The sequence below is a fragment of the Thamnophis elegans genome, chromosome 1 (assembly GCF_009769535.1).
Source record: "Thamnophis elegans isolate rThaEle1 chromosome 1, rThaEle1.pri, whole genome shotgun sequence".
Taxonomy (NCBI): domain Eukaryota; kingdom Metazoa; phylum Chordata; class Lepidosauria; order Squamata; family Colubridae; genus Thamnophis; species Thamnophis elegans.
Window position 1 is genome coordinate 35,975,179 of NC_045541.1, and position 16,711 is coordinate 35,991,889.

General features: G+C 38.9%; 1 protein-coding gene across 2 annotated transcripts in view; it reads right to left on the reverse strand.

The window, feature by feature from the left end:
- Positions 1 to 16,711, reverse strand: part of GALNT13 (polypeptide N-acetylgalactosaminyltransferase 13) — a 230,149-nt gene that overhangs the window by 62,812 nt on the left and 150,626 nt on the right. For both annotated transcript variants that reach the window (XM_032217135.1, XM_032217127.1), the window contains exon 7: positions 11,595 to 11,712. In XM_032217135.1, coding sequence (XP_032073026.1) covers positions 11,595 to 11,712 — 118 coding nt within the window. The remainder of the gene's footprint in view (positions 1 to 11,594; positions 11,713 to 16,711) is intronic.

Consider the following 16,711-nt stretch of genomic DNA (forward strand, 5'->3'; position numbering starts at 1 on the left):
TGGCACATCTGGGAAAACCTGAATCTTGAAGCTTCTCGGTTTTCCCCACCCAGTTGAAAGTTGAAGATCTTGCCCCCACACCCACAAGCCCATCACATGGTCCAATCTCCCACTGCCATGCTGGCAGTTCCACCCATCCAGTTCCGGTCAGGTGCAGAGGTGCAGATGACCTTGGCTTTCTAGAAAATTTTTTGTGATGGCTACATAGCATCTCACTCCTTACAATCCCCTCTCCCATTTCTCCACAATAGAAAATGCATAGCAGAGTAATAGAAAGAGTGGCAGGCCAAAGACCCAAAAGAAAAGATGGCTGCAGGCCTGACACCTCAATCATTCTTTTAGTGACCACTTGAAGTTACAACGGCACTGAAAAAAGTGACATGACTTTTTAACACTTATGACCGTTGCAGCATCCCCGTGGTTAGGTGATCAAAATCCAGTTCCTATTTATGACGGTTGCAGTGTCTCGGGGTCATGGGATCCGGTTTTGTGAGTTTCTGACAAGCAAAGTCAACGGGGAAGAAGCCAGATTCACTTAATAATTGTGTTACTAACTTATCAATTACAGTGATTCACTTAACAAGTGTGTCAAGAAAGATCTTAAAATGGGACAAAATTCATTTTACAAAAATATCTTGCTTAGCAACAGAAATTTAGGCTTAATTCTGGTCGTATGTTGAGGACTACCTGTATTGTTATTATTATGGATAATATTTTCTGATTGGTGAGACTAATTTTCTATATGTTTCGAACATGCATTTCAAGTATCTCTGCTCACTGCCCTGATACAGAGAAATCCCTTGTGGTGGGAATGTCAATCATCTTAGCCATTTTCAGGATTAGAATAAGGCTGCCTACTAAGTTCAGTTTGTCATTGTTAAAATTAGCTTGAGCTGGAAACTGAAAAAAAATAGAAGGAATACAGGTAGTCCTCAATTTAGGACTATAATTGAGCCCAGTATTTCTGTTGATAAGTGAGAAATTTGTTAAGTGAGTTTCATTCCATTTTATGACCTTTCTTGACACAGTTGTTAAGTGAATCTCTGTACTTGTTAAGTTAGTAACATGGTTGTTAAGTGAATCTGGCTTCTTCCCCATTGACTTTGCTTGTCAGAAGATAGTAAAAGGTGATCACATGACCCTGGGACACTGCAACTGTCATAAATGTGTCAGTTGTCACACATGCGAATGTAAATCACTTGACCACGGGGATGCTGCAATGGTCATAAGTGTGAAAAATGGTCGTAAGTAACGTTTTCAGTGCCATTGTAACTTCTAATGGTCACTAAACACATTAGTTGTAAATTGAAGATTATTTGTCCTAGAATATTTGGCCAAGAATGCTGTCTTGGATATGAACTGCCCAGGACAGTCTATGGACACTTAGTTATATGAAATTTGTGGCATATCTGTAATTTCATGCTCCTACCTCAGTGTCCTTCAGGCTCAACATGAAATTAAGAAAATCTCCTTTGAAGTAAAAATGTTGGATCTCAGAATTTAAATATTGATTGTGAACAATTGTTAGCATGATGTTGCTTCTTTTGGTTTGGGAAAGGCGGGTATGGTTGCACTATGAAAATACTATATGAGACCATTATATAATAGAACAGTTACAGCACATAATCACCAAGCAATAAGGAATTATTCCTTTTTCACCCCAGCTGCTGTGTGCCTTTTTTAAAAAGAATCCTCACATTTATTCATTAGTAATTATTCACTCACAGCAGAGGTCCTAATTTTATAAGCACATCGGAAAAGCATTTCCCATTATGATTTATAGTGCAATATTGATTTAAGTTTTTCCTTCTGCTTTTCTCTTCCAAAATGTTAGTCTTCAAAAGTAGCCCACCTTCCAAAGTATGAAAATAAATTAAAATGCTAAACGCGGAAGCCGAAACAAATAATAACAAAATTCCAAAGTGACCATACATTTTAAGCGACACCAAAGCCAAATGGTTAGTAAAATACATTTGCGACGTTTCCATTCCATCTCCCTTCAAGGCTTTATGCTTCCACCTCTGATGCAAAGTCAATCAATCTGTATTACTGGGATTCATGATGACTGTGGCAGGCTGCTCATGACTCTGTGCAAGAGATAGCTCAATGTCAACTAGTAGAAGAAAAAGCTGTTTTTCCCCACCCTGGAAGGCCAGCTCTCAAATTCATCCCAAAAGATTTTTGGAGAGATGCAATTACAGAAATGTTTTCCCGAAAATAAGACAGGGTTTTATTTTCTTTTGACCTCCAAAATAAGCACTTGGCCTTATTTTTGGGGAGGTCTTATTATTTTTGAAGTGCAGGAGGTGGCGAGTGTGGTGCAACATGGCTGCTGCTGTGTTGCAATATTTTGGGGGAGGGCTTATTTTAGCACATGCGCTGAAAAGCCTGATTGGGCTTTTTATCCGGGGAGGTCTTATTTTCGGGGAAACAGGGTAGACCACATCTCAGCTAAATAACAGTGTATTCTTTCATGCTCAAATGTGCTTTAATCCTGGGAAGTTGGATTTCCAAATAGACTCAATACTCCACTACAGGTAGTCCTCGACTTAGAACAGTTCACTTAGTGACCGTTCAAAGTTACAATGGCACTGAAAAAAGTGACTTTTGACCATTTTGCACATTATGACTGTTGCAGCCTCCCCATGGTCATGTGATTTACATTCGGATACTTGACAGCTGGATCATATTTATGACAGTTATAGTGTCCCATGATCATACGATCCCTTTTTGAGACCTTCAATCAGGAAGTTATATTCACTTAACAACTGTGTTATTAATTGAACAACTGCAATTCATTTAACTGTGACAAGAAAAGTCATAAAATGGGGCAAAACCCATTTAACAAATGTCTCACTTAGCAACATAAATTTTGGGCTGTATTGTGGTCATTAAGTCGAGGACTACCTGAATTCCCAAAATAAAATAAGTAACCATTTCTGCCTTGGTTTTAATGTTTTTAAAGTTTAAAAAAAAATCACTTCATGCCTGAAGTAAAAGACCTGCATTATATGCTGCAGTTCATTCTTCACCATCTTTGCCTTTACAGCAGAGGTGGGTTCCTACCGGTTCAGACTGGTTTGGACGAGTAGGTAGCAACTCGGCTGCCAACGCACCCGAACCGGTTCTATTGTCATAGGCACCATCATGATTTTTGCTTCTGCACATGCGCAGAACAATCTTCATTGCAGAAATGTAATCCCCCCACTTTTCTTATTTTTTTGCGCGCAACTGGCAGTAATGCTGGTAGCAATCCACCCCAGCTTTACAGATAATCCTCATTTAGTGACTACTTTGTTTAGTGACCCTTCATAGTTACAATGATGTTAAATAGTAACTTTGCAACCAATCCTCACATTTACAACTTTCCTAGGACTGTAAAGCACAGGAAAAGTGAAGTAAGATCATAAGCACTATCATGGTTTTCATGATTTAGGAAGCCCTTCGCTTAACCACAAAGCTGCCAGTTCCAATTACAGTCACCAAACAAGGACTCTTTGTAACGTTCTATGTAATATATTTGATATTATAATAGGTTCGGCTTCTATAACTTCCTCATGATACACCATTCCCTAAAGATAATAATGTTGTGATTGAAATACGCTGAGACTAATCCAAACCTGGAGAAGCAGAAATGGCTTCCAGCTTGAAAGTCAGTTTCAGTGGTTTGATCTAACTACATTCCCGTTGCCAAGAAAGAAACTTTCAAATATGATAGTTGTTATATGAACTGCTACAACATTGAAATGCATCTTGTCAGTCACAGTTGGGCTGATGGAATTTATAATAAAACAGTTTTTTGCTTCATTTTTTGCAGATGTATAATGCTCTGGAAGATAAACTCAATTTCTTTTTATTCCTAGTTTCTGACACTAAGCTTCTAAAATCAGCACTTTGCTTCCTAGGGTCTTCATCAATGTTGCTTATTCTCCGTATCATTTCCCCCCCCAGAGAACCGTCTACATAATGTGTGCTTTTTTTATTTGAGCCGTTCATTCCATTATTATTTTTCTTAAAGAGCAGATATGCAGAGAAAGGTGGGAGGGAAGCAGGCTCCCTCTCTGGGCAATTTATTACTTAAGATTTCTTAGGCAATAAGAGCCCAGCAAGGTTGCAAATCTTCTAGACTATTAATGACTCACTTGGTAACAGTTTCTCAAAGCAAAAAGCAAAAGCGATAAGCTGTGATATGTAGTTGGTATCATTTATCCCACAAACCATGTACTTACAATGCCACTGGCTTTTTCAGTTTGCTCACTTCCCCCCCTCCCAAATTAAGACTATAAATATCTATAGAGTTCCAACTTCTGAAATTATTTCAATTTGCATGTACAAATTATACTCAAATTACAATAATGCTTAAAATGGTACTTGGATTATATCTACACCTCCCCTGTTTCCTAAATTGTCCTGAATATAAGCTTGAAGCAACATGCCTTGATTTTTTTTTAAAAAAAAAATTGTTAGGCATTTATTAGAAGCTCTAGTGTGGCTAACCCAGCATGGGAACATTTCCAGATGAAGATGACTAAAATTAAAAATGTAAATAAGAAAATTCCTACCTCTTCCTGCCATCCCTATAACCTTCTCTCTTTACACTGAGAATTAGGAATGGGTCAGGGTTCAAATTCATTCTCAACCCACTAGATGACTTTAGACTAGTTCTCTCTCAGCTCAACCTATTTTTAGGTTTTTAAACCTAAAAATTTGAAACGATTTTTCATTGTAGATCAAAATCGGAGGAAGGGTATGGTATACATGCCTCCTTGAGATTCTGGAGGAGAGGGTAAGATATACATCAGGCATATACATATTAACAATAAACACTGCAGTGAGCTCGGATGTTATGGAAAATACAGGCAGTCCTCAATTTATGACTACCATTGAGCCCAAAATTTATTTTGCTATTTTGCCCCATTTTTACGAGCCCAAATTTTTTTCTCGCCATGTTTGTTAAGTGAATCACTGCAACTCTTAAATTAGTAAAACAATTGTTGTTGTTTTTTATAATTTCGTATTAGATAAACATTAAAAACATTGGACATAGTGCAACATTTCTGGCATAAACGTTTCCATATAGTGATTAGATCTTACAACAATTACATTTTATATCCATTACATAGATATGTGTAGTAACACAGTTGTTAAATGACTCTGGCTTCCCCATTGACTTTGCTTGTGCGAGGGAAAAAAAGGATCACATGACTCCAGGACACTGCAACCATCATAAATGTGAGTTAATTGTCAAGCATCTGAATGTGAATCGCATGACCATGGGGATATTGCAATGGTCATAAGTGTGAAAAATAGTCATGTCACTGTTTTCGGAGCCATTGTTTTGAATTGTCATTAACGAACGGTTGCAAGTCGGGGACTACCTGTATACAGGCCCTAAAAGAGCTTTTGACTTCCATGTGAATGATAGAGCAGAGAATTTTTACAATCTTTTGTACAGAGAGTTTTTTTTTTTAAAGGAAAGAACCTCTATTGTCTGATATGAATATTAGATTAGTAAGGATACAATAAGGCGGACTTAAGAGTCAAGCCACTTCAGCTACTGGAAATGGAAAGCTCAGTTGTCTGCTTTTGTGTGATTTGGGCAGTCGTTAAGCAATTTACTTTACATGCCTTCATGCAGAAATATGATTATGCGATTTGATTCAAAGCTGTGCCATGCTAAATTACCTCCGGAGTCTTTTGATGCTATTTTTGCCTGTTCCATCATGTAATAGGTACATTTTAGTAAAAAAGAAAGACTTTTTTTTTTGTACCTCAGATAATCATTAAAGGGAAGAAGGGAAGTCAAAGTGTGTTCAATTTTTTAAAAAATTGAAAAATGGTGTAGCTTAAGCAGTCCAAAATAAATTTTTAAATACAGAGCAATAGCTTGTATCTCACAATAATATTCTGCAGGATCATACTGTCAAGCACTTAAATCACGTAATATAATTTCTACATCAGAGATTTAGAGATTTTTAGAGATTTTTAGAGATTTTATTAATATTTGTAGGCCGCCCTTTTCCCTGAGGGGACTCAGGGCGGCTCACATAAAATCGGGGAAGGGGAGATACAGACATTAAGATAAGACATATAATAAAATAATAAACAACATACATTCATCATTCGGGAGGGGAACTATCCTTGTCCCCAGGCCTGACGGGCGAGCCAGTTCTTCAAGGCTGTGCGGAAGGCCTGGACGGTGGCGAGGGTGCGAATCTCTACGGGGAGCTCGTTCCAAAGGGTCGGGGCTACTACTGAGAAGGCCCTCCTCCTTGTAGTTGCCAGCCGACACTGGCTGGCCGATGGTATACGGAGGAGGCCTAATCTATGTGATCTTATTGGTCGCAGGGATGTAATTGGCAGAAGGCGGTCTCTCAAGTATCCAGATCCACTGCCATGTAGGGCTTTATGGGTGACTAATAGCACCTTGAAGCGCATCCGGAGATCGACATGCCTCAGTAGGCATGTTATATGCATGTTAAATGTATAAGACATAGGTTTGTAAGAAGATTTCTCAGCCAAAATGCTATCTACTACAGCTTCCTGTCCCCCAGTAGCAACCAGAAATATCTGAGGAGCCCAAAATTAGGATATGTGCATTATCACCCAAATATAAAACAGTTGCTAATCAGAAGCAAGTGAAATGCATATAATCAGAGTGAGTGGAAAGTATCCCTAGGCTTTATCAGCCATTGTGGCCCACCAGCGGCTAGCGGAGCTGGCAGCAGATTCCGACAGGAGGTTGGGGAGGAACGTGGACCAGTCCTGGAGTCTGGGGACGGCTCTGATGAGGGCTCTGTGTCGGAGGCAGAGAGGGGGCCAGAGCCATATGCCAGTGATCAGCTGCCTTTAAAATCAGATATCAGTGAGGCAGACGAACAGCTGGAGCCTGTTCCCAGTGTGCACATGCGCAGAGTTTCCAGACGAAGGAAACAGCTAAGGAACAAGAGTCGACTTGGGAGTAAGGCCACAGGTGGACGGTGAATGGACCTTCTCATAAGGAATAAAAGAGGACCGAAAGGGGAGGGGTGTTAGTTCATTCCTGCATTCTTGTCAAGTATTGTGGCGTCTGAAATATATCAGCCTGGCAACTCTCCAAGTCTGATAAAGGTCGGTAATTGTGAACTATCTTGAAAGACTGTGGGCTGGGACTTTGTTGGAGAGGAATTCACTGTAAATTAAATAAAAGGAGTTTATTGAGACGAGGACTTGGCTTTGTGCTGCTGGGGAAAGCCTAGGTCAGAGCAGCCATAGCTTATAGAATTTGGTGTGGTGCAGGGCAATGAATGAACTCTCTAACTGTTGCTTGAGTGGTCCCCCATTATGGAGGGTGGGATAATGCTGGGAGTGTAAAGAGAAGCAGGCTCGTTTAGTGTGGATATTAAGATAGGCTAGTTTTGTAATTAGCATGTATGGTATGCTTACAAAAATAACTATTCCCTTGAATGTCTGTTTCAAAGATACTTATGGAAGATAGAAGAAACCTCTAATGCACAGGGCAAATATGGCCTACATAGGTTTCACCTAGCCAGGCAACTCCTCCTTCTCAAGCTGTGCCCCTACATTGAAATTTCAAAACCCAAGTCCCCCAAACAGTAATTAAAACACTTTTATCTCCAATTACAGATAAGAAACACAGTATTCCAAAATGCCTCCTGAGCGCTCACAACTCAAACAGAAAGGGTTTCAGAGAACTTCTGTGGGATAATCTGAGCAATTGCTCTACACCCCTCCTGCTCACAGAAAAAGACATTTCTTCCATGGGAAGAAAAAGGTTTGCAGGTGAGGTGATTGTGATCGCTCATTTTCTCAAGTCTGCCTTTTTAAAATTTCCCCCTACTTATATGCTCATTCAGGTAGAAACTCTTAAGTAGTTAAAAATTTCCCAATACAGCAATTAGGTTTAAAACAGCTCAAATTAAATGAAACCCAATACACTTGGCTCCCTCTAATCCATTTCAAGAACAGCTAGATTCATATTCCTATTTTATTCCCAAACGATACATAGAAGAGTCAAGTCTTGATTATCTTCTGAAGTACTTTAATTCCAGAGGCAAAGGAGGAGGGGCCATGATAGAAAAAGCTCATCTCTAGCTCCTCCCTCATTGACACTTCTGAGAAGCCAAGGCACACCTGAGCAGGCAACCTAGTAGATAACGTGATCCAAAGCCATAAAGGTCATTATAGATCATAATCAGCACCTTGAATTGTATTCAGAAGCTTATCAGTAACCAACGCAACTCCTACAATAGTAATCTCACATGGATAGTTAAGACACTGTTCATCATAATGCAAGCAGCTGCATTCTGCAGCTTTCAAATGGTCCTCAATTGAAGCTCTACACTAAATTTCATTAATCTACTGTCAACTTGCAAAGCACCCCTGGCTTGCTCTCGAGTTGCCATAGGCATGGGGGGGGGGGAAACTGATGGAGCAGCACAGCAGCCACAACCAAAAGCACATTTCATGCACACCTTTTTCAAGGCTGTATCCCAGGTTACTTGCAACAGCTGGAGGGGCGTGATCTCTACAGCCCACAAAAGTGCTCCGTTGGAAAATGTGATTTATGACATACTCTGGGGGAAGTGGGGGGAAACAGGGTCAAAATTGGGCCTTAAATTATGTGGGGTCAGAGCTGGCTTCACTTGGGTACGTGCTGACATGTTGCTCCTAATGAATAACTGGATTTCTTTTGAAGCTTGGCTCGAGGCTCAAGATTTAATTAGGGCATCCGTTGGAACCCTGACATCTACACTGAAGTGACAAAGGCATGAGTGACTTCCAATGAAGACTCTTGTTCCAAAAAATTAGCACACAGCTAAAGCTGTGCAAAGGATCTCTATCTGCTCTTTCAATAGGAGCTATGATCCAGAAGAGCCCCAGAGTGTTAGGCTCTCCATAGACATTTTGTCTAGCATCAAAGATAAATTTCTTCTGGAATATGAAAGCTTCTGAATCAACAGTCTTTCCATCTGCTTAGGTTGAATCTAAATGTGTTTCTCCTATCCAGACCATAACCGAGGTCACACAGAGAATCCTATAACATGGAGAAAAGATGGCTGCAAAGCAAGATAGGTGGATAGTCTTTCAAATATTTCCTTATGAAAATTGTCTCTATTTTTTTTACTTGCATATTCCAATCTCTTACTTGAATCAATTTGGCTCAGTGCTCCAGTTAACAAAGTGATACTACTAAAAAGGGAGGGAAATGCACAACATTCACAAACAATAGCACAATTATGCTCCAATCTGTATAGTAATCTGGAGTGAATAGATCACATCATTTTAAATTACAATGCACCAAATAGAGTTCCCTAAGAATCCCCAATCAGTTGATTGCATCTAAGAGTCAAAATAGCTCCTTGATATACCATATGTGATGAGTTTCACACATTCATCCATTTTATGACTTCTAGTCTAAAAATAATGGAGCAATTGGCCTGTGCATTCCTCACTTTATATTCACCAAAAATATAAATGGGTGCACTCTGCCTATATATGTAGTTTTCTATGCATTTTTTAAAAATAAAATAAACGAATGAGAATATCATAAGAAGTGCAAGCCATAGACAGCATTCTTGAGAGCTGATTATTCCATCAGATGAGTCATTATGAAAATAAGGGTCTTTTAAAAACTGTAGCACAAATATCTATAGTCCATCATGTATTAGTGTACACTATTCCCTCTTACACGCATTTTAAGATCAATTTTCTAATTTATTTAAGATTACTTAGAAACTCAAGAAATTTCCATCATTTCATTTCTGTCAGACGTGATAGATGACTGAAATGTTTGGCTCCAAACTCAGTCATTTGGAAATATAATTCCTATCCCTAAAACCCAATTTAAGGAAGTTAGTATAAGTACATGAAAAATAATTTGAAGCTTTGCCTTCCAGTACCAAGAAAGTTTTTAAGCCACATGAATAAATTATAAAAAAAACAAGTGAACAGTTAAATAAATGCATGCGCATGTGAATTTTATGTTATTTATTGTTTCTTTTGCTTGTTAAATGTATAGGGTGCCTATCGTCCAAGGAGATCAAGACATGCATTAGCATTCCTTTCTCCTGTTTTTCCCATGATTAGGTTGAGGTAGATCAGACTGACAAAGTAGCTAATCTGTGTAAATTTAATAAATGAATAAATAAAATAATCCCAAATACAGAACTTTCATAGTTGATGAAAAACTTAAATCTAGGTCTCCCCAACAATCTGATTCTCATTCCAGTGTTGGGAAAGTAATCCATAAAGGATTTCCTTTATTTCAGCATGCACATCAGCAGTAAGCGAAATCTTCTTAGCAAAGAAATTATCTCAGTGCCATATATAAAATTAGTATACATTTAGGAAAACATTCAAATAAAAATCAGAAGATATTTAGGAAATTGGCATGAGAAATGATATATATGCTTGGGAAAATTTTAGAGAAAAGGGTATACATCAATAGAAGAGAATATTTGTAGCTCTGGGTTGAATTGTGAGGTCCCTTGGTGCTCTCTGAGTTTGGTTTTTTTCTTGCAGACATTTCTTGCAGATAGCATTCTGATAATGTTTCCTAGTTTGATAGTGAAACATCTATAAGAAAACAACCAAGCTCAGAGAGCTCCAAGGACAAGTATATATCAATGGAGGAAAGCAAAATGGGACTGTTTCAAAGGCAGCATGAAAGAAATACACATACTATGGGACACCTATGTTATGGGAATTTAATCCCTAATCTAATGATAGTCATGGATGTTCCATGTCAATCCTCATTTGGTCCCATTTGCTGAGAATTCATGAAATTAAGTAACAAATGGGCATATGCAACACTGAGCCAGATATAGTTAATAATGACTGATGGGCCTCTAATCTACATCATACAATTTTCAGATACTCAAGGCTTCATGTGATGGGTTACATAAAGGTTCCCCTTGCACATATGTGCTAGTCGTTCCCGACTATAGGGGCGGTGCTCATCTCCATTTCAAAGCCGAAGAGCCAGCGGTGTCCAAAGACATCTGCATGGTCATGTGGCTGGCATGACTAAATGCCGAAGGAGTACGGAACACTGTTTCTACTTGCATTTTTTATGTGCTTTCGAACTGCTAAGTTGGCAGAAGCTGGGACAAGTAATGGGAACTCACTCCGTTATGCAGTGCTAGGGATTCAAATCACCAAACCGCTGACCTGTCTGATCGACAAGCTCAGTGTCTTAGCCTCTGAGCCACTGCGTCCCTCTGTGATGTGTTACGTAGTGTGAAAAAAGCCCATTGCATTAAAATTGAAGGATGAAATTCAGCTCAAATCAATCCATGAACAGAAGGTTTCACTCAGCAGAAGAGAAAGTAAGAGAGTTCCTTATTCAATGGAAATCCAGAAATAGCAGAGAAAAAGGAAGCTGAATAATAAGTGAATTTGCCTTGATTCAATTTTGCTGAATGAAGCCCTCCATTGAAGAAGCTTTCCATTTGGATTATCTTCCTAATTTCAAGACAAAGTCAAGATTTCATTTAAGATAAACAAAATTAAAACATCCCTATCTTAAAACGTTAACATTTTTTACAGAAAATCTGCTAGTTGTTACAAAAGGAAATAAAATGGAAAATTACCCTAAAAGACATTTCAAGATTCTCTCCACCCCAGATATCCATTCCTGCATCGTATGTTCCTATCTCTTCAAAGTAGTTTCTGTCAATAGAAAATAAGCCACCAGCCATAGTAGGGGTCCTAGTTGAAAACAAAAGAAAAAGAAAAAAATGGAAAAGAAAAATATTTTTTGAAAGATACTTTGTGGAATTTAATAAGTGACACTATCACATATATCCTCCATATATATATATATATATATATATATATATATATATATATATATATATATATATATATATATATATATATATATTATATTTCATTTATTAGAAATTGAAGGTGTAGTATTGAATTTAATAATGTTGAACATTTTCACTCTCTGCTGTAGAACCTCAGCCTCTATTCTAAAAGCAGCCAATTGATGCACACATTTAAAGTTCTAAAAAATTATGTCATTTAAAGCACAATAATATAATTTAAGAAATGGAATATTGCATTTTTAAATAAAAGCTAAATTTATAAAAGTGTTGACCACAATTTTTATAAGCTTATAACTGTCTGGTGGGGGGATCGAAACCAGGTAATAATCATGTATATAGAACTATCAATAACCCAATGCCTGAAAATGTTCATTATTCTTTTTAAAACATTTATATTTAATTTCTTTAAAATTCCCTTTAGAAATGTTGTAGTAAACATTGTAGTAAACAGACAGGTTTCACATTAGGAGTGCATTACTGAGGCATTAGAATAAGGAACCTGCTGTATTCCATTTGACTGGTTTGATTGCTTCATTCTTTTGAATAGTAAAATATACATTCTAAAATCACAACTGCACAGCAGAGAATGCAACTAAGTGCTTTTGTCAGCTGATTTTTATTGAATTGTATTGATTTATCCAACTATATCATGCACATAATTTGATGAAGCAGCACGCTAGAATTTTTTGCTATGATATAGATAGAATTGGCTAAATAGAAATTGTGTAAAGAAGCAGGGTGGATATTCTCTAAGGTCATTAAGAAGGGAGGAAATGGGTTATATGTTCTTACTTTTGATAGCACTTTCATTTATAAACACACAAAAACCCAGTTGCACAGTGACAAATGTCCCACACTTGTGTAAAATACTAAAAAATAATTTATATGAATTACTCAACAGATTTCAGTGAAACAGATTCTCTTGAACTACTACACTCCATGTCACCCAAACAGATTTCCTTTTGCTTCTCTTTATCCCAATTCTGCTTTGACGGTTTTCCCTGGCCTCCAGAACAGACCGGACTGAGGGAGAAGGGAGGGGAACCAGTGGTGGTGGTATTCAAAATTTTTTACTACTGGTTCTGTTGGCATGGTTGGCCTGGCAGGGGAAGGATACTGCAAAATCCCCATTTCCACCCCACTCCAGGGGAAGGTTACTGCAAAATCCCCATTCCCTCTCTACTCCTGGGGGAAGGAAATTGCAAAATCTCCATTCCCACACCACTTTGGGACCAGCCAGGGGTGTCATTTGCCAGTTCTCCGAACTACTCAAAATGTCTGCTACTGGTTCTCTAGAACCTGTCAGAACCTGCTGAATTTCACTCCTGAAGTATTCTTCTTTGCACTGGGAGTCCCAGCCTCAAAGAACTGAAGTAATTCCAAAAAGGGAACCAGCTCTATTTAATGTCTGGCAAATGAGGCTGGGGTTGTCCAACCAGGTGGCAAAGAAGAGAATGTGGAGGTCTGTTTATACAGGCCTTGATCTGGGCAATTTCCAGTGCTTCCTCTGCAGACTTCTCTTTGTCATCATCCTTTGGTGTCTGCCATCTGCCTTCACCCTCTTCTCTAACCCCCACCCCTGCTCTTTCCCCAGAGCAGCCTTTAAGCCTGGGAGCGGTACAGACATACTTATGAGGAAGCTGGGCTTTTTCCCTTCGCTGGATTAAAATTTATAGAAGATCCCTAACTTATTACATGAAATAGAAGTAAAGTATCTAGAGAGAACTGTTAAATAAGGACAAGAAAAGAGCCTTTACATAAAATATAATTTCCATTTTTGTTGGCACTATTTTATAATGATTAACAACAAGAAAAAGTAAACAACCTTATAGCTATTAGGATAAAATTTTGGGAGGGAAGGAAGGAAGGAAGGAAGGAGGGAGGGAGGGAGGGAAGGGAGGAAGGGAGGAAGGGAGGAAGGAAGGAAGGAAGGAAGGAAGGGGACCTATATGACCATCTATCCCATGTAATCATTCTAGGTATTGGCAACAAAATGCAACAATTCATAAGACATAGCTAAAAACAAAGGTTCCTTCCCTCCCCAAGCACAGACAAATATCCTCCTAGGTCAACATCTATCCTGCCCAATGCTTGGTGGAAGGGCTAGATCTTCAGCATCCTCCCTAAGTCTAAAGAGGTATGGACTACTCAGATCTCAGGTGGGAGGCTGTTCCAAAGGGCTGGGGCAGTGGTGGGTTTCCATTTTTTACATACCAGTTCGCTCGTGCACGTAACACGTCTACACATGTGCAGAAGCGTCTGGGTGGGTGGGCGGAGCCTCCCGCTGCCGCCACTACCGGTTCGCCTGATCTAGGCTGAACTGGGAGCAACCCACCTCTGAGCTGGGGGATGCACTTAAGATGAGGAGGAGAGGAAACTGAAACAAAATGATCGCTGAAATGAAAGAACCTAAGCTTTTTGGGGATAACAATACTTGGCAAAGATTCCAGTGACAGATTTTAATTCAGAGAACATGGACCAAGTGATGGGACTGAGTAGGACAAGAGCATTAATTTCCCACAGAAAAGCTCTAGAACCGTGATGGTGAATCTGTGGCACACGTGCTACAAGTGGCACGCAGAGCCCTCTTGTGGGCACCCACACTGTTGTCAGCTACTTTTCTGGTTTCCAGCCAGCCAGCTGGTCTTCATGGGTACTGGACTGCCGGAAAACAGCATGAAAAAGTGCCAAAAGTGCCCCCAAAACAGGCCATTTTCCTGGCCATTTTCCAGGCCTTTTCTGGGCCATTTCCAGGTCTTTTCCGGGCTGTTTTGGGGCTGTTTTCAGGCTTTTGGGGCCATTTTTGATGCAGTTTGGCCAGTTTCAAGTGGGAAGAAAGACACTGGAAACATTGAAATACTGAAAAGGCCTGTAAATGGCAAAAAAAAAAAAAAAAAAAAAAAAAACAGCCCAAAAAACAGGCATGCGTGTGCCGGCCAGCTGGTCTTCACGTTTCCAGTGCTCCGGTGTGCGCACATGCACATTCTGGTTTGGGCACTTGGTGCCAATAAGGTTCGCCATCACTGCTCTATCTCCTGTTCTATGTAATTTCATCTAAGCCAATTTATGGCGCCAAGGATCAGCTGCGGAATAACAGTAAAAGGATTTGAGGACTGGAGAACTTTATTCAGTTTTTTTGCATCACTAGCAACTCATCCATTTTGATGAATATTAAACTTATACCATGCAAGCTTAAGACCTTTGGGCAGTAGGCAAGATATAAATATTCTGAATAAATTATATTTCATTTCATTTAAACAATTATTGGTATAGCATAATGTGCCTCAAGAGTTTTAAAATAAAATTGAACTTGACAACCAAACTGTTATTCATTAAGGAAATAAAATTGGATGCATGAACCAGTTCTAAAATGTCACTGCTATTGTCATTACTACAAATGGCTAAATGGCTCAATTTTTTCTCTTTTATGTTTTCAAGGCTCAACAGATCAGTAAACATTATGACAAAATTCACACTGGCAGCAGCTTGTGTCATATGACAAGGGAGAGAAAGAGAGAGCATATATTGTCAATTAAATCAACTAAAATAATGCTTTTAATAACTGTGAGGAGGCATTTTAAATATTTCAAATGTGAATGAATGGATCTATCTGAAGGCTTTTTGTACTAGCAGTTCAATGCAAGATGCCATTCGTTTATTTTGCTCCTTGAGCGCCATAAGATTTCATTCTGGCCCTTCTGGTTTTTTTTTTTAACCAGAAGATGAAATTATTCAGAAGTTCACGTTTCTTGTTATAAATATGCACATGACATATTGTTTTCTTCTATGAATGTAATGAAGGCTGTGGGAGGGATGAAATAGCTTTATATGAAACAGCCATCTTTTTTCTTTTCATAGGCCCTTGTTTGCTTCAATTTCTTTCAAAATACTTGGAGTTTATTTGGTTCTCTTGACTTGAGAAATTGTTTTTTGGGAGGTTTCAACTTTTACATGGCGTAGGTCATTAATGCTTCAGAATACAACAAAATCAAATGTATATAATCAATTGACAGAACCCAATCAAGTCCAAGTAGTCCTTAACTTATGACAACAGTTGGGAACAGAATTTCTTTTGCTAAGCAAGATGGTTGTTAAGTGAGTTGTGCCCGATCTTACAGCCTTTTTCACCACGGTTGTTAAAAAAAATCACTGCACTTGAAAGGAACCACACAGTAGTTACTCAAACCAGGCTTCTCCCATTGACTTTGCTTCTAAGAAGCTGGCCAGGAAGGTTGCCAATGGTGAGCAAATGATCTTAGATTGTTGTGAAAGATATAGAGTAAATACCATATTTTTCAGAGTATAAGACACACCTCCTAAAGGCTATGCATGCCCCTTTTTTGGCAAAAAATGGGCCCATTTTTGCTAAAGATGGGCTGTTTTTTGCTCATTTTTGTTCCACCCCCCATGCCCCAGGAGCACTTTGCAGGCATCTCAAATTCTCTGCATGTCCTGTTTTACACAAAAATGAGGCGTGCAAAGGGTTTGGGAGATCTGCAGAGTGCAAACACTTTCTAAAAAAATGTACCACTTCAAAATCTTGGTGTGTCTTACACTCCGGTACATGTTATACTCCGAAAAATATGATACATCCCAGTTGCCAAGTGTTTGAAGTTTGATCACATGACCATGGGGATGCTACAACACTTGTAAGTGTGAGGACTGCTCATAAGTCACTTTTTTTAGTACTGTCACTAAACAAATGGTTATTAAGTTGAGGTCTACCTGTAGATTAAATCAGTGTTTTGCCACAGGCAACATTAGCTGCATTTGTGCAGAGTGTGAGATCCCTTGAAGCTGCTGGTGGCGTCCCAGTTTAATAAGATATTGGAGAGGGAGAGGCTGAGTCCTGAAAGCTCTACTTTTCTATCATGGGT